At 39.1% G+C, this 16,865-nt stretch overlaps 1 protein-coding gene across 3 annotated transcripts in view; it reads left to right on the forward strand.

Moving 5' to 3' along the window:
• The window catches only part of LOC149284420 (potassium channel subfamily T member 2-like), a 182,700-nt gene extending 171,726 nt beyond the window's left edge, over positions 1-10,974 (forward strand). For 2 of the 3 annotated variants that reach the window (XM_089496717.1, XM_089496718.1), the window contains 5 exons: positions 54-137; positions 867-995; positions 3,651-3,948; positions 9,144-9,228; positions 10,863-10,974. In XM_089496717.1, coding sequence (XP_089352843.1) covers positions 54-137; positions 867-995; positions 3,651-3,948; positions 9,144-9,228; positions 10,863-10,974 — 708 coding nt within the window. Of the gene's footprint in view, positions 1-53; positions 138-866; positions 996-3,069; positions 3,091-3,650; positions 3,949-9,143; positions 9,229-10,862 lie in introns of all 3 variants that reach the window. The other variant, XM_089496719.1, reaches the window with a different exon arrangement.
• Positions 10,975-16,865: the final 5,891 nt, after the last annotated feature.

Here is a 16,865-nt window from a genome sequence, read left to right on the forward strand (position 1 = left end):
ATTTGTATACGTATATACGTTGGTAGAATAAAACATTTGCTTTCATCTTGTAGTCATTTGTGAAAGACTATATGATCTCCATCACAAGACTGCTGCTGGGACTAGACACCACCCCAGGATCTGGTTTCCTTTGTTCTGTAAGTTGAATGGCTAAAAGCTTATTATATAATTTTCTGTAACTAGGATAGAAAAATCACACAGATTCACCCTATAGCACATGGATTTTACTGCTACTGAAAATTTGAAATTATTGTTAGTGAAATGGACATTCAGAGTGTTTTGGGGGTCTAAAGAAAAACAGCTGCTGCTTTTCTTTATTCTGTAAACAAACATTCTATTTTCAAGAATTATTCTTTTGATTTTTGGGGGAATATCAGGGAATTGGCACAAGAGATGGATTAATACTTTATGGTGGGATGTGGGAAACTGAAGGTAAGATTTAAATATTAAACTCAAATGTCAAGTCAAGTAAAAGCATCTAGGATGTAGTTAAAGGGGATAGCTAATATTTTGGGATGTAGATAAACGTATTTGAATTAAATATTTATGTTTTTTGCCACCTGAAAACCTGGTCTGCTGTTAACATGATGAGGTGTGAAGAGATGGAGCAGGTGTGAGGCTGTTTTAGATGTACTAGCACACAAATTCGTGGTGGCCATGACTCAATACTTTAGATTTAGAACATGGTTAATCAATTTTTCTTGTTAAACAAACTATTCTTTCCTATGGTTGTAGTGCAGCGAGGGGAAAACATTTAAATTAAAGAGTGCTGTTCTTCTAATGTATAAAAAATACTTTTGTTCTTGAATGCTATTGTGTGGACAACCAACAAAAACCATCCATTGTTGATTTCATTATCCCTACAGATGAAAATTACAGAGGATGATCTGTGGATTAGAACATATGGGAGACTTTACCAGAAACTCTGTTCATCCACTGGAGACATTCCAATTGGAATCTATCGGACAGAATGCCAGAAGCTCACCACATCTGAGGTTAGTTTCCTACCTCATGTGAGCTTTCATTGCACCCTCAAAATGAAAGGGAATCGTGGGTTTACTTTTACATAAAGCATAAAAATAAATAGAGTTGGTAGAGGAATCTTGAATTCTAAAATTTTACTTCATTTTAACTGTTCATCAAAGAAAGAACACTCCTACGACTATTTACAATGTTGGCATTTTTTGTTAGTACAAATAACACACAGTCAAAGAACATTCAGAGTTTTTGAATCAAGACTACAGCTTTTATTTCTTCGGTCATGTATACCAAGTATTACAATGGGGCACTAGTCATTGTACACACTTCAATGCACAAGTGTCAACTTCTATGTTAGTTATTTTGGTATTAAAATGCATAGAGGGATTTATCACAATCTACTCTATACATTTACTGTATTTCCCCACCCCCAGCTATTTGCCTTGCGAGAAATTTTATGGAACTATTCGACCCATCTAGTTTGCTCATTTTTCCTGATGTAAAGGGGCCTTAACCCCTTAATGACCATTGATGTGGGAGTTCCCGCTGGTGTCGGGGGCGTTCCCACTGACGGCAGTGGGAAACACCTCAATTTAAAGGGAAAATGGGCCGGAGAGTTCCCAGGTATGCTGATAATTCCACAACAGTTCATTTGATCTGAGGTTGTTAAGCTTGCCGCCTTATGTGTCCAAGGATTTTTAATTTTATTAATATTGTCTTAATTGCTAGAATTTTCAATAGGCCATTTTGTACAGATAAGTAATATTACTTGGATATTGTCTAGTTAAAGATAGAGACCAGAGAAGGTATCACATAGCACATTGGTTTTTTTCTTGATTTTGTGGTTTATTTTTACCAGTGATAAGTGATTGCAAGTGGTCCTTTCAATAAAGGTATCTATATGAAAAGCAACCGGAATCCATTGCAAAAATACATTGCCAGTGGATCAGTGGTTTTTACCGTATTTGCTCGATTATAAGACGAGGTTTTTTTCAGAGCAGCTGTCAGAGATCAGAGTTCCCTGCACCGGTACCGGTGCTGGGAACTCTGATCTCTGACAGTCGGGGAAGGTCTGCGCGATGGACGCAGACAACCCCTGCTGCTAGCCAAGCCTCCTTCCGGCTGCAGCGTAAGTGCGTGGGATCTACACGCTGCTCCGGCTACATGACAGGGAAGTCAGAAGCACCGGTAAGTTTGGGGGGGGTGCCGGGGGAGTGTTTAATGGGGGGGCATAAGGCATTTCTGGAGGCAGAGTGCTCTGTGATATGCCTTTTAACCCCCTTAATGCCACTCTGCCTCCAGAAATGGCATATAGGGGTATAAGGCATTTCTGGAGGCAGAGTGGCACATAGGGGGTCAAAAGGCATATCATGGGGCACAGTGGCATATAGGGTTAAAAGGCATATCATGGGACACAGTGGCATTTAGAGGGTTAAAAGGCATATCATGGGGCACAGTGGCATATAGGGGGTATAAGGCATTTCTGGGGCAGATGTGCATAACTGGGGGGCAGGTTGGAAAATAGAAGGAAATAAAACCAAAATATTTTTCTCAATCATAGCTTTTATTAAAAAAAAATAGTTTAGATGAATTAACATTTACTGGTAAAACTTTTTTCCTATAGGGTCGTCTTATATTCAGGCTTTTTCTTTTTTTCCTAAATTAATATTCAGATTTGGGGTCGTCTTATAATCAGGGTCGTCTTATAATCGAGCAAATGCGGTAATTCCATTACCGAACCTTTGACATTTTGGAACAAATTACTTGCACATCACACACACAGTGGTGGAAAGAAAATGAAAGGCCTTGATTTCACACCACTATGCTACATCACATTAAAAAAGGAGAGAAGAGAGCACATTGGTGCAGCAGAATGGTTATTACAATATAAGCTGCTTTACATGACATTTGGTTTCATTTTCATGTTTCTCCTGTTTTCATCCTAACTGGAAAGATTTCTCCTAACACCCTTCCATCAGTTACAGTATGTGTGTAGAATTGTAGCTGTTATGCAATGTGTGTGTGTGTTTCGTTCAATGTTAAATACGTTTTCTGTCTCTTTTTGTTTTTTCCTACCCTTTCCTCTGTCAGTCTCGAGAAATGGCTTCTCAAGTAAGTTTGTATGTCTTCTCTTTCCTGCTTTTGTCTTTTATTGTGCAGATGTTATATTTAAAACAATATGTGTATGAAATTATCACAGTGTTCTGCAGTTCCAAAACTCACAATAATGTTTAGATTAAACAGCAAGACAAAGCAGGAAATGTCTTATAAATAAAGTTGTAGAAATACACAATAGCTGTGTAAAAACATGATGACATAGTAGATGGCCTTGAATTCACAGCTGGGGATGGGAAATTGTCTCATGTTCTCCACGCAAAGGTTTTTGTATGAAAAAAAAACATCAAGTTGTCACTTGTCTGATGAACAGTCCAGAGCAAAACTATCACCCATAAACCAAACTTGCATCAAACTCTCTTTATAGACACATGCATCGAATCTATTTAGCCAAAACATCTAAAGGGAACTTGTCATTTTTGTGGTAATCTATCATTGAATTAAGCACTGAAAACCTGTCTGTCAATGTTCAGTCTATGACCAATATATAATGTGTTTATATGTGCACAGGAAGTAGATCTCACTTTTATCACCATGATTTTTCTATTTTCATTAAGTCACAGATCTCTATTAGTGTTGAAGAATGGGAGGATACAAAAGAAACCAAAGAGCAAACTACAAACCGCAACAATCATCGAAATTCCACATCCAGTGACCAATCAGAACATCCTCTTCTTAGAAGGAAGAGCATGCAATGGGCAAGGCGACTAAGCAGGAAGGTGCCAAGACACTCAAACAAAACAGAACGAATTAGTCAGCAGAGAATGACTTTGTGTCGGAGGTCGGAAAGACAAGAACTAGCAGAATTAGTAAAAAACAGAATGAAGCATTTGGGTCTTTCAACAATAGGCTATGGTATGTGTTTTAAACAGAATGCTGTGTTCTAAACCACTAGCTTCTTTAGCAGAAAAAGGATGCCAAAAATATGTGACTAATGGAAATGGCCCACGACCCCTTCAAAGTCCAAGGTGGTCTAATTGGGCAGGCATGTCATATCAGCAGATGGTCTTTTTAAAGTAATCTGTCTCTTGAGGCCTCTAACTAGAGTGGACCATCTAAAAGCAAGAAATTGAATATTTATCTGTCCGTCCATTGATTCATAAATTCATATAACATGGTAGGCCGCCTCCCTTGGGCCAGTCTTCAGGGCCGCAGCGAGGCAGCTGCAAGATTGTGCCCTCCCCAACCAGCCCTGATGGGCAGCGTGGACCCAGGCACCATCAGCGCTGGTCTGGGTAGAAGTTGTCCGATGAGCAGGGCTGGTTGGGGAGATCACAATCCCCCTCTAACCGGCTCAAGATTAGGGAGCACAAGATCTGCCACTTCAGACCTCGGCTTAAGTGCTTCCTCATCATATGCCATCACCCCAGCGCTCTGCATCAATAGCCGGCGCATAGTGATGAGGGAGCATGGAAGCCGAGGTCTGAAGTGACATGACAGGGTGGAAGATGATGGAAGATGAGAAAAGAAAGAGATGAGGAGAAAGGGGTTAAGGGCTGTGTATATGTGTATGTTTGTAAGCTGGTGGGTGTGTATAAGGGCAGTGTGTGTGCAAGGGCAGTGTGGGTATTTGAGTGTTTGTAAGCAGGTGTGTATAGGGGCAGTGTATATGTATACATGTGTTTATGGGCAGGTGTGTGTAAGGGCAGTGTATGTGTATATGTGTGTTTATGGGCACATATGTGTAAAGGCAGTATGTGAGGGCAGTGTAGGTATTTGTATGTTTGTAAGCGGGTGTGTGTGTGTATGTATATGTATGTGTGAAGTCAGGGTTGTGTGAGGGCAGTGTATGTGTATATGCATGGTAATGGGCAGCTGTGTGTAAAGGCAGTGTGAAAGGGCAGTGTATGTGTGTGTTTATGGGGAAGTGTTTGTAAAGGCAGTGTATGTGTGTGTTTATGGGCAGTCGTGAATAAGGGCAGTGTGTGTATATGTGTGTTAATGGGCAGCTTATTGTGTGTAAGGGCAGTGTATGTGTATATGTATGTTAATGGACAGGTGTGTGTGTAAAGGTAGTGTGTAAGGGCAGTGTAAATAAAATAATCTCTGTAAAAAAATAGCTGAGGGGCACAATTTTCCACTCTTGCCTCAGGCGCAAAAGGAGCTAGCTACGGCTTTGAATATACTCACATACTCAGTATTTTTATGTAAAAGCAACCATCCTCCCTCTGTTGGGCATTATTTGAGAATTCTCAGTGTTAAAAAAGTAATTTTCTATACTTTTTGTTATTGTCCATAGCAAACATCTACATTTGTATCCTGGATATATGCATGAGTGTGACAGCACTGGAAATGCAAATGAGTACCTTTTTGTTCCATTGTTTGAAATCTTGAGAATAAATTGGCCATTCTTAAATTGAAATATTACTTATCTAACATGATTTTTCTTTTACAGAGCATGTGCTTTAACATAAGTTTGGTATTCTCCCATGTTTCACCAGCTTCACTGGCAAAGAATGCATCTTAATGTAAATACATAGTTTGGAGAAGCATAGGAGAACATGGATGCTAGGTTGACATATAAATGTAACTAGGGTTGCAAGTAATGATTATTTTCCTAATTGAATAGTTGGCCGATTATTTTTTCGATTAATCAGATAAAAAACAAAAATGCACATTTTTCATTTGTTTAAAATAATTTAATGGTAATTAAAATGATGATTAGGCGCTAAAATATATATATACATCAATTAATATAAACAAAATATATAGTGAAGAAGTGATATGATCAGTGCTGCAGACAGTAGCGTACCTAGGGGGGGGGGGGCGGTCCGCCCCGGGTGCTGCTCGTCAAGGGGGTGCCACGGGCTAGGGTGACCACATGTCCCGGATCCCCGGCAGCCTCGTCACTTTTTTAAAAAAAAATTTTACCCGGAGGAGAGAGAGTCAGTCTCCTTTGCGAGGCCTCTAACTCCGTCGCGGTGCGGGCATGTCATGCTAAGCGCCGAAATATGATGTCATATTTCGGCGCTCAGCAGTGAAGCAGCGCAGCGGCAGAGCAGGAAGCAGCGGCAGAGCGGGAAGGTAAGTACAAAAACCTTTAACTACAAAGGGGGAGAGGGGGGTAGATAGTGGGGAGGGAGAAGGAGATAGATAGTAGGGGTAGATAGTGAGGAGGTAGGGGGAGAGGGGGGTAGATAGTGAGGAGGGGTAGAAAAGGGGGAAAGGTAGATAGTGAGAATGAGTGAGAGAATGAATGAATGTGTGGATGAATTGTCTGAATGAGGGAGATAATTAATGAGGTGGTGAGAATGCATTAATGAATGTGTAAATTTGTGTGAATGAGAGAGAATAAATGATTATGTGAATTAGTGAGTTACTGTTAAAGTGTTTGTGTGTATGATAGATGTAAAATTGATTTGTGGAAAGGCAAAGATGGCACAAGTAGGATGTTTGAGCCTTGGGGACCAAGATGACACAGGCAGGGTGTTTATGGGACAAAGATGGCACAGGCCAGGCTGTTTGGGGACAAAGTTGACTCATGCTGGGCTGGACAAAGATGGTAAATCCTATATGTGTAATCTGGGTGCTGGTCAGGTTCTGTGTGGGCAGTGTGGACGCCAGAGCTGGCTTTGCATTGTGCAACCTGTGATCTATGCCTGTAGTTTTATCTCTTGCTCTCTTGTTTCCATACATTATTATTGTGTACTTGCAAATACAGGATTTGTATGTCTGATTCTATGCCTCCAGTGCTGAGTTCACATGTGAACAATAATAATAACAATATTTATATATATATATATATATATATATATATATATATATATATATATATATATATTGCTAACAGCAATCACACTCCTATCATGCCAAGTCAGCTAGTACATGCTGGAATCTGGGTATACCTGGGCATGATAGGAGTGTGATTGCTGTTAACAATCATATATATATATATAATATATTAATATTGTTATTGAACGTTTTTTCCTATTTTGCTGTGTTACTTACTTTAAATAAAAGTGTGAGATTTTTTTTATGGTGGGGGTCATATTTGGTTTCGGACAGGTAAATGCTGGATTTTCGGTTTCAGTCCAGAATTTTCGTTTCAGTGCATCCCTAAGACAGACAATGAAGTGGCAGGCCTACACCACATCAATGTTTGGGTTGGTATATAGTGATAGGCGTTATGCTGCACTATTATCAGTGTCTGGCTCAATGTATAGTGATAGGGATTACGCTGTACCACCGTCAATGTCTGCCTCAGTATATAGTGTTAGGTGTTATGCTGTACCCCCGTCAATGTTGGCCTCAGTATATAGTGATAGGTGTTATGCTGTACCCCCATCTATGTCTGCCTCCGTATATAGTGATAGGTGTAATGCTATACCACCGTCAATGTCTGCCTCAGTATATAATGATAACAGTAATGCTGTACCACCTTCAATGTCTGCACCAGTATATAACGATAGAAGCTATGCAGTTTTAAAGTGTTGGCCATATACAGGATCTGCCCCAGGTGCCAAATACTCTAGGTACGCCCCTGGCTGCAGACACTTGAGGTACAGATACCACAAACAGTAGTGAAAAGTAAAGTGTTGCGCACAAAAATTTAAACTTATGGAGTGACAATCAATTAAAAATCAATCAAAATAATTTAATGAACAAACTGGGTGTTAAAAACAAAGAGCAGACTAAAAAATTTAAAATTGACATTAACATGTGTCATTGTATTACATTATCACAATGGCGTTTCTCTAAACACCTTCCTATTTTACTGATATAATAATAATAATAAAAGCTTTATTTTACAAGAACCCAAACATAATATTTCTCAAACTAGGTTTTATTACCTAAAAAAGTTTTACTAATAAATATTAATTCACATGTAAACTATTTTTTTCGTATTTAATAAAAACTATGGTTGAGAAAAATGCATTTCTTGTTTTTATTTCCTTTTATTTTCCAACCTGCCCCCAGTTATGCACATCTGAGCCCAAGCTTGCCACTGTCCCCCCAGATATGCCTTATACTCCCAGATATGCCACTCCACCCCAGATATGCCTTATGCCACCTATATGCCACTGTACTCCCTGGTATGCCTTATATCCCCCTATATATATGCCTTTTACCCCCTGATATGCCACTGTGCCCCCTGATATGCCTTATACCCCCTGATATGCCTTATATCCCCCTAAATGCGACTGTGCTCCCTGATATGCCTTATATCCCCCTATATATATGCCTTTTACCCCCTGATATGCCACTCTGCCCCAGATATGCCTTATACCCCAAGATATGCCACATGCCCCCCTGATATGGCACTCTGCCCCCCCCCGACATGCTCCAGACTCCCTGTTGTCTAGTTGGTGCAGCAGGTGAACATCTGCGCGATGTGTGTAGGCAAGCCCCTGCTGCTGCCCGACACTTTCGCTTGAGTTTCTATGACTGAGCATCGGAAGGCCATGTGACACCGGTGTTCCATCATAGAAGCACCAATTGAAGTGGAGGGAAGTAGCAGAGGATGTCTCTGCTCATTGCACAGATGCCTACCGGCTGCTAGAGAGGAGGATCCAGGTCCCCTGCAGCGCTGCGGAGGATAATCCTCTCTGGCAGACCAGTGAATGTATGCACGATATGCTGCTGCTGGCCGGGACTTCTGCCGGACTGACTGGGCACCGGACGGTCATGTCACGCCGGTGCTCCATCATAGAAGCCTCAGCGGAAGTTGAGGGCAGTAGTGGAAATTGTCTGCACGAAAAGGATCCAGGTCCCTCTGCAGCACTGCGGGGGATCTGGATTTGTCTTATAGTCAGACCTCTATTTGAGGCCAGATTTTAAGACGTGGGGTATTTTTCAGAGCATTTGCTCTGAAAAAACCCTCCTCTTATATTCCATATAATTGATTCAACTAATTGATAATGAAAATTGTTGACAACGATTTTCATTATCGATTATTAACGATTTTATCTATTTGTTGTTGCAGCCCTCAATGTAACTACCCAAAAATATGTACATTTCGTGGCCTCCTATGGGGATAAATAAATGATTGATATAGTTTGTAATTGTAACAATTTACTGGGAATAACACTAGTATCTGTTTTTCCCCCCAGATGAAATGAATGATCATCAGAACACCTTGTCCTACATCCTCATCAATCCTTCCCCAGACACTAGACTGGAGCTGAGTGATATCGTGTAAGTTATCAGAATAAAGCCCAGATATTTGTTCCTTGTCATTCATTCTGATAATGAGATGGAAGCAGTGATAAAAGCCTATATAAATTAATTATGAGTGAAACAAATTAGCTTTATTTGATAGAACATAGATTAGCAAAGACATTAACAACTAGTATGCCATATAACTTACCCTAAAGAAAAGCTAAACAAAGCCAGGTTGCAAAAATGGTAATACCAATAAAAAAGCAAATGACGAAAGGGTTTAAAGATGCAATCAGAGAGAGAAAGCCAAACAATGAGTTACAATAATTTTTTGTTCCACTCATTGGTTCCTCATCTATGTCTTTATTACGGGGTCTCAGGAAGCCTCCTAAGTAAACACTGCACATGGGAGCATTTTGTGCATTGTTTAGATTTAAATCAAAATAACACTGCCTTCTCTTTAGTCTGATGATTCTTGCCATAGCTGGGAACTTTTGGCCTCCGGCTACCCGGAGCCTTCCCTTGCGGGACCCGGCCAGGACTGCACACTGATGGCGGTGGGCGGTCCCGCTTACGTCAGTTTTGTAAGATTGGCATTTTGAACATATTCAATATTTGTTGCCTCTAAGTGTCTGGTTGGGTATATTTGAAGCAATAAAACATAGCAGAACCAAATATCAGAATTAAAATTTGAGTAAAAAGTAAAATAAAATGTTGCTATAAATTTACTTTATACTTGTATCAAAATTGCCTATTAAGGTGCTACCTAGTACAAACTAAACATAGAACCATTAAAACAAACACATGCAGTATCAAGCGACAAAAAACCCCCAAATGGACAAATAAGCTTCCAATGTAGCCCTGGGTAGCAGGTCATGAGGAATCAGTCCTGGGTAGCGGGCTACAAAGGCCCAGTTCAGTGTAGCTATCTGCAGTGGCCTAGTTACAGGTAGTAGACCACGATGGCCAATAAGGGAGTATGTGACAGATCAGGGAGGCCGGGCCTCTTGCCTGGGCCCAAGACACAGGTACTGGTTGTAACTCCCTGATTGGGGCTCTGCCTCTTTGATGTTTATTCACTAAACACTAAGCTTGAGCTGGCCCTGTATAATGTATAACTCAATGTGTAAGGAGACTTTGAAGAAACCTCACCGAATAACTATCCATTTTAAGGGCCAGCCAAGCTCTTCCTGCAGAAACAGAAATACAACTATCCTGCAAACTGTCCTGTCAAACCTCCCTTTAGTGAATAACACCCTTGTGCTCTGTCCATTTCTTACTACCATCCATCCCTTGTTTAGGTCCCTGCCATGCATTTGCAAATGCGCTCTTCTTAGCAGCAGCCATACATATAACCCAAACTACAATAGTAGTTATTGTGTGTACGTGGCAGAAAGGTAAAGCTGCCCCTACAACCCTTTACTAACTACTATGCATCTCTGCTTGTCCAAAAAAAATTTTGCAGCTTTCTCTTGGCTGAACTTTTCCAATCCTTAATCCATCTCCGATGTCACCTATTATTTCTATGTGGAAATGCTGGTTTAATAAACCATAGACAATTTAGTCACATTCAGTCCATACTTTTTATTTAATCATGTTTGTATAACTATTAGAATCCTGAAAAGTTTTTTGGGGAAATTATTAAATATGTACATATATTTTTTTTCCAGTTATCTTATCAGGCCAGATCCACTATCCTATGTTCCAGCGAATGCATCCAGTCGGAAAAATAGCTTTTGCAATGCAACAGGACAAGAGTCTAAAGATGAAACACAGCTCTGATACATGAGTTTTTCTGGTTGAAGAACTACTGGCTTTAGTGAAGAACAGTGGCTTTAATAACACCACTAGCCAATCAGCAGTCAACACACCATAGCTACTGCTAGAAAGTGCAAACATATGCTTCATTGTGTAGGCTGAAAAAGATACCATCATCAGTTATGTCTATAATCTGTGACCAGTGTTATTTGTAACCCATTCACTGTTGGATAGGGTTAACTGAACAAATATCTGCAAATTAGATTGGATAATGGGACTGAAGAAGATGGATGTTTGCCAGCTACTTAATGCCATGTAATGTCATTGTTTTTGCTACCAAAATATGAAATTTTGCTTGCTTTATTAGTAGAGCATGCTATTTATTGCACAACAAAACCATTGATTGGCATATTTATGATTATTTCCCCCAGTGTTTTAAATTACTAGATTTTATGGTGAGAGGTTGGTTGAATTGTAATATGTGGCTGGCAATGTGGAATGTGAAATACATATACAAACGCTATAAGCTGCATGTGTCTTATTCATTTTGTTTCCACAATCTATGCAACACAGGTAAGGACAACTTCCCTATATAAGCTCCATGTAGGCATTTAGATTTTGAAGAGTTGAGTTACATATTCAGAATAGCACAAAACTTGCAAGCCAACAAATATTGTTGAGAAAAGTTAGAATAGATTATTTAAGCATAGCTGCCCAGTACCAGACTAACGTACAAAATAAATAAATGCCGTATATGTTATCTTATATTTGTGCAAGAAAATGCACAATATGTTACTGGATACCTAATGATACCATGTATCCTTGTATATGTTAACATTTCATATTATTTATAATCTACCATAGAAACATGGAAACCTTTACAACATACATGTATTCTTCCTTAGAGCTTCCTGTGAAGCTCAACCCCCCTCTTTGCCCCAGTTTTGAGGTCTAACAGTGTCTTTCAGCCAGTACATCTTCAACTAAAGCTAGCTCAGGGGATGTTATTAAATGCTTGTGCCTTGGTACACATCATATGTAAGTAAGGAAACAGATATTCAAATGAGCTGCCATGATAGCATTGTTAGTTATGGTTGGATTACATTAGTATGGATGATGGAGTAATGGGTAAGCAAGCATCCAGAAATACTGGAAATACTAAATAAACTAATACACTAGTACCATTGTAGGTACATCTATACTTGATTATGTCTTATGGCTTTGTTTCCTTGCTATCTTAGATTGAGTTTTTCAATTAATTTAGCTTTTAAAGATAAATATATATATATATAATTATTATTATTTTTATTATTTTAATACAAAGAACAGAGAAGCAAACAAAATCCAGAATGGTTCAATGTGCTTTGGTTCCAACAGTCAACAGCAATAAAAAAAAAGCACTAAAATATAGCAATTTGTGATAGTCCCCAAATAATTAATTCTCGTATTTTATCCAACATCATCTTTGGAGAACTTGTAGACCTACACTGGATTTTGTACAATGAATCTACTATATAATTACATATGGAATTTATTATATATATATATATATATATATATATATATATATATATATATATATATACTTATATATATATATTAATATAGTTCTCTAAAAGAAAAGACAGATCACCTTCAGATAAAGGAGCAGATACAAATGATGAAACAGAAAGATTAGACTTTGGCTTTGCCCAAGCTTGGAAATAAACCTGTTGCTTTAATCATTAATGAGAAAGTTTAGAGGACAGTTTCATTTTCAAGTCACTGACAATTCCCCTGTATACGCTCTTAAGTAAATAAAGCCCTAAGCCAATGTACATGGTTTACATGTTTATGTCTTACATTTTCATGTACAATATTTGTGACTGTTGCAATTCGTAAGTTAATTTCTTTCCCAAATAAGCTACCCAAAGGGAAGTGAAAAGTGAACAGGTATACAATAGTTGTTTTATCAGTCTTACACTAATCGACCGTGTATATTTATTAAAGTGCTAAGCCACTATATAGAAATCATGTCATTATTGTGTATGCCATGTTATAATTAAGTATGATAATGAATATGACCCTGCCTAATTTAACATTTAAAACTTAGGTTTGCACCAATATTTATTTCTAGTGGATGATGACTACATTCCAGCTTAAGTATATAAGAAACTTGCTTTTAAATCAGTATTATGGACCAATGACAAAGAATATTCTATTATATATTTTATAAAAGTATAACAATATATTATATTTATAATAAAATATCATAAGCCTGTTGAAGAACTATATACAGGTCAAAACAAAAACACCAGAATTGTCTTACAAGTTTAAAACAAAAAACACAAAATGAGCCAGGATCGTTGAATGTAAACTACTGAAATTGCAGAATATATGACTATGTTCGTTAATGTCTGGGGGTATTCCTTATCGTATTAAATACTTATCATCTTTGTCAACAATAATTTGTTTCTTTATAAAACAATATAGTAAAATGTATCTTTTTGGAGGATGTAAAATAAAACATAGCAGTAACAAAACTCTTTATAGTATATTGCATACATGATGTAAAAAAGTGTCCTAAGTATTTGTAATGACTAATGTAAAAAATACATAAAATACTAAAATTTACATTCATTTAACCATCATATTGGACTTTGGTATCATTTCATTAACATATATTGGGTTTTTGCTCTTCTACCCTCCATGTTTGTTTGGGGGCACTAATACGATGCCTGGAGCTACTGCAACACCATCCTCTTAGCTTTTATATTTTTGTGATGGGAAGGGTAATAATTTTCATTGAGGTTGCTCACAGGCCTGTCCTACTTATCAATGTGCAGTTGGGGTAGGCGTTTAAAATACACCGAATGCATAGGGATTCCCTATATCCTCCCCCCATAGTCCCCATCCTAATGTTTGTTAAGAGGGTAGAGTAGACCACAACTCCCATCTAACACTTATCACCTATATTGTGCAGGGGTGCCATAGATCTGTTTGGCCCAATCCATGCTGAGGGTTAAAATAAAAAAGTATTCCTTACCTATCCACTAAGAAGTTGAGACAGGTGTGTCTTAATCACGCACACACTTTCAGTGAGAAAGAGATGCATTATATAACTGATTGACTCTTCATGATTATGTGTGTCTGCCTGGATATATAATAATGTGTGTCTGGGTATGTATGTTAGTGTGTTAACTTGTGTCTTTGGGTATGTTAGTGAAAGGATTTTTTTTGGGGTATGTTAGTGTACGTGTGTCTGTATGTTTGTGTACTTTCGTGTGTGAACATGTATCTTAGTCTGGGTATGTGTAGTGCATTTTAATAATATGACTCCTGGGCCCGGTCACGACAGGGTTAATTAGTTAAATATAGTTATATAACTTGTAGCTTTGGCTTCAATATGTACAGACCACTGTGCCGAATAGATAAGGAAACGCCTAAGCACATAAGAACAAAATGGCGAAGGACCTCTGTTTAGGGTGTTTGGCCTGCATCACAGAACAGAAGCCGCCTATAGGTAACACCATGACATAAAGACACTTGTCCCTGGATTATAATGGAAAGTCCCCACAACGGCTAAAAAACCCTAAGGCCGCAACTACCAACTTTGAAGCCTCAACTGCGGTGTTTGCAATAACATGCACGGGCAGCCCAGGACGGATCCAGGGATCCTTGCGTCCGAGACAAGTGGCTCTTCGAAAAGACTGTCCTCAGCAAGAGGAGTGATAACTACTAGGCTGGGTGATGTATTACTGTATTGACATTTGGCACTATAGCATTAATTGCTGTGATATTGATTGATTGCTCAACTCATTTTACACACACACATATATACATAGATATACGTTTACACACATAACTATTTTTTATTTGCTGTAGTAAGAGTTCTATATGAAAGTGTGTTGTGCTGTCATTCCGTATCCTCATTGATTGGGCCAAACAGTTTGTTAGTATGTGTGTGTCTAGGTATGTGTGTGTGGGGGGGGTATATGGGTGACAGGGCTGGCCTTTGGGGGTATGCGACCTCCAATGTAGGTGCCCTCAGTGCAGGGGGTGGGCGATATGTATGATGTGCTTATATGACTCCACCCCCAAGGGCAGTATATAATGGGGCAGCAAAATTAGTCTTTTCCTAGGGTGACAAAAATCCGTGCACCAGCCCTGTCTGGGTGTATGTTAATGTGATTGCCCCTCCCGAAGTCTTTTTTTAGGGAGAATCTTGTTCTTTTTTTGTTATTAGTTGGTTAGATGAGCAATTAGGTTGGATAAAAGGGTCAGTGTAAGGTTATTTATAATAAAAAAAAAACAACAATAAAAAATACATTTATAGTTATGTGTTCAAAATGCTCCATATGTATAGTTTGGACAAGGCTTACATCATTCTGGCATCCAGTTTAGACACCGCAACAGCCTCAGCTATTGAGCTGATTAGTAACAGTTCAGGGGGCTGTGCTGCGAGCCTGCAACCCCCAAAAAGAACAGTCTCTATGCCTATGCCTGATGGAAATCTGTGGCTGCCGCCTAATTTTGTGCAAAATAACCATTCATGGCAACAGCAAATCTGGCATCCTACAGACTTGCTGGAGATCCAAAAGTTTGTTTTTTTCCACTCTTGCTGGGGATGGCTATTTTTGAAAAGCCAAGTATACACTCCTATTGAACCAAGCATCCTATATGGACCAACCCGCTTTTTCCTGCCATAATGACCGGGAGAGGTTGAACTACTCTTCCGTTTCCTCCACTTCCATGACAATGCTATGTCATTCCCTCATATGACAGGCTCTATAAGTTAAGTACCTTTCTAAGTGATCTGTCATAAAAATGTTCTGAAATATATATGCCTGACCAAAAGATTTGTAAAAAACATTTGAAAAAGAAAGTACACACACTATATGATTTCTACGGTTTTAAATATTAGGACATAATAACATTTGTTCTTTATCCGGTCTAAAAATTAGGTAAATGCAACCCCAGATGAGCAACAAATCATGACATATTGTCACAGAGCTGGCTAGTCCGAGCGTCTACCTCCGCTGACTTGTGCTCCCTTAGCCTGGGACAACACACTTTCCCCGGGTTTCCCAGTCACTAGCCAAGACTCAGTGTAGGGTATAACCAAAACGAAGACTCACTTTATTTCAGACACACAGGGCTGGATATATCCAGCAAAACAAATATTAACATAAAACAAGATATTGGAACACAAACCGCCCACTTAATCTGCCTCCCAGAGACAACAGGGGTAGTAACGGCATTAACAATACAATAAGGGTCCCAACCTCCACTATCACTGGCCAAAATCAGTTCCAGGGATGGCCGGGGAAAATGTCTGTAGTAATGGCAGTGGGGGGGGGGGGGTTTGACTGAATTATACAACATAAAACAAAAAAAATGGTGGTCACTACCTGGTTGCAGATCCGGATGAAGATAATCCCATCAGGAAATGATGAGATGATATACTGCTGGGGTGACACAGAAGTCTTTACAAAGTCAGGCCCATAGTCAATAGGGAGGAGGCTGGCAGTCAGGACACTCCAGTGGTCCCAGTGATGGAGGGTTCTGTCACACATATTACACCGTGTCATGATTTACTCAACAAAAATAAAACCAAAATAGAGAAGCCATGTGTGAAAAACTAAGTACATCTCATGATTGAATAGCTTGTAGAATCATCTTTAGCAACAATAACCTGGAATGTTCATTTTCTGTATGACTTTATCAGTCTGTGCAATATGGCCAAACATCTGCACTTTGCTCTTGTCTATCCAAAGGACATTGTTCCCAAAGTATTGTGGTTTGTTCAGATGCAACATTGCAAACCTAAGCTGTGCTGCCATGTTCTTTGTAGTAGAGGCTTTCTCCTGGCAAACCTTCTAAACCAGTGGTTCTCAACTCATGGTCTTCAGTGGGTCGCGGAGGGTCAGGGCCAG

This window comes from Sceloporus occidentalis, unplaced genomic scaffold (assembly GCF_023333645.1).
Source record: "Sceloporus occidentalis isolate IW3139 unplaced genomic scaffold, rSceOcc1.0.p SCAF_93, whole genome shotgun sequence".
Taxonomy (NCBI): Eukaryota; Metazoa; Chordata; class Lepidosauria; order Squamata; family Phrynosomatidae; genus Sceloporus; species Sceloporus occidentalis.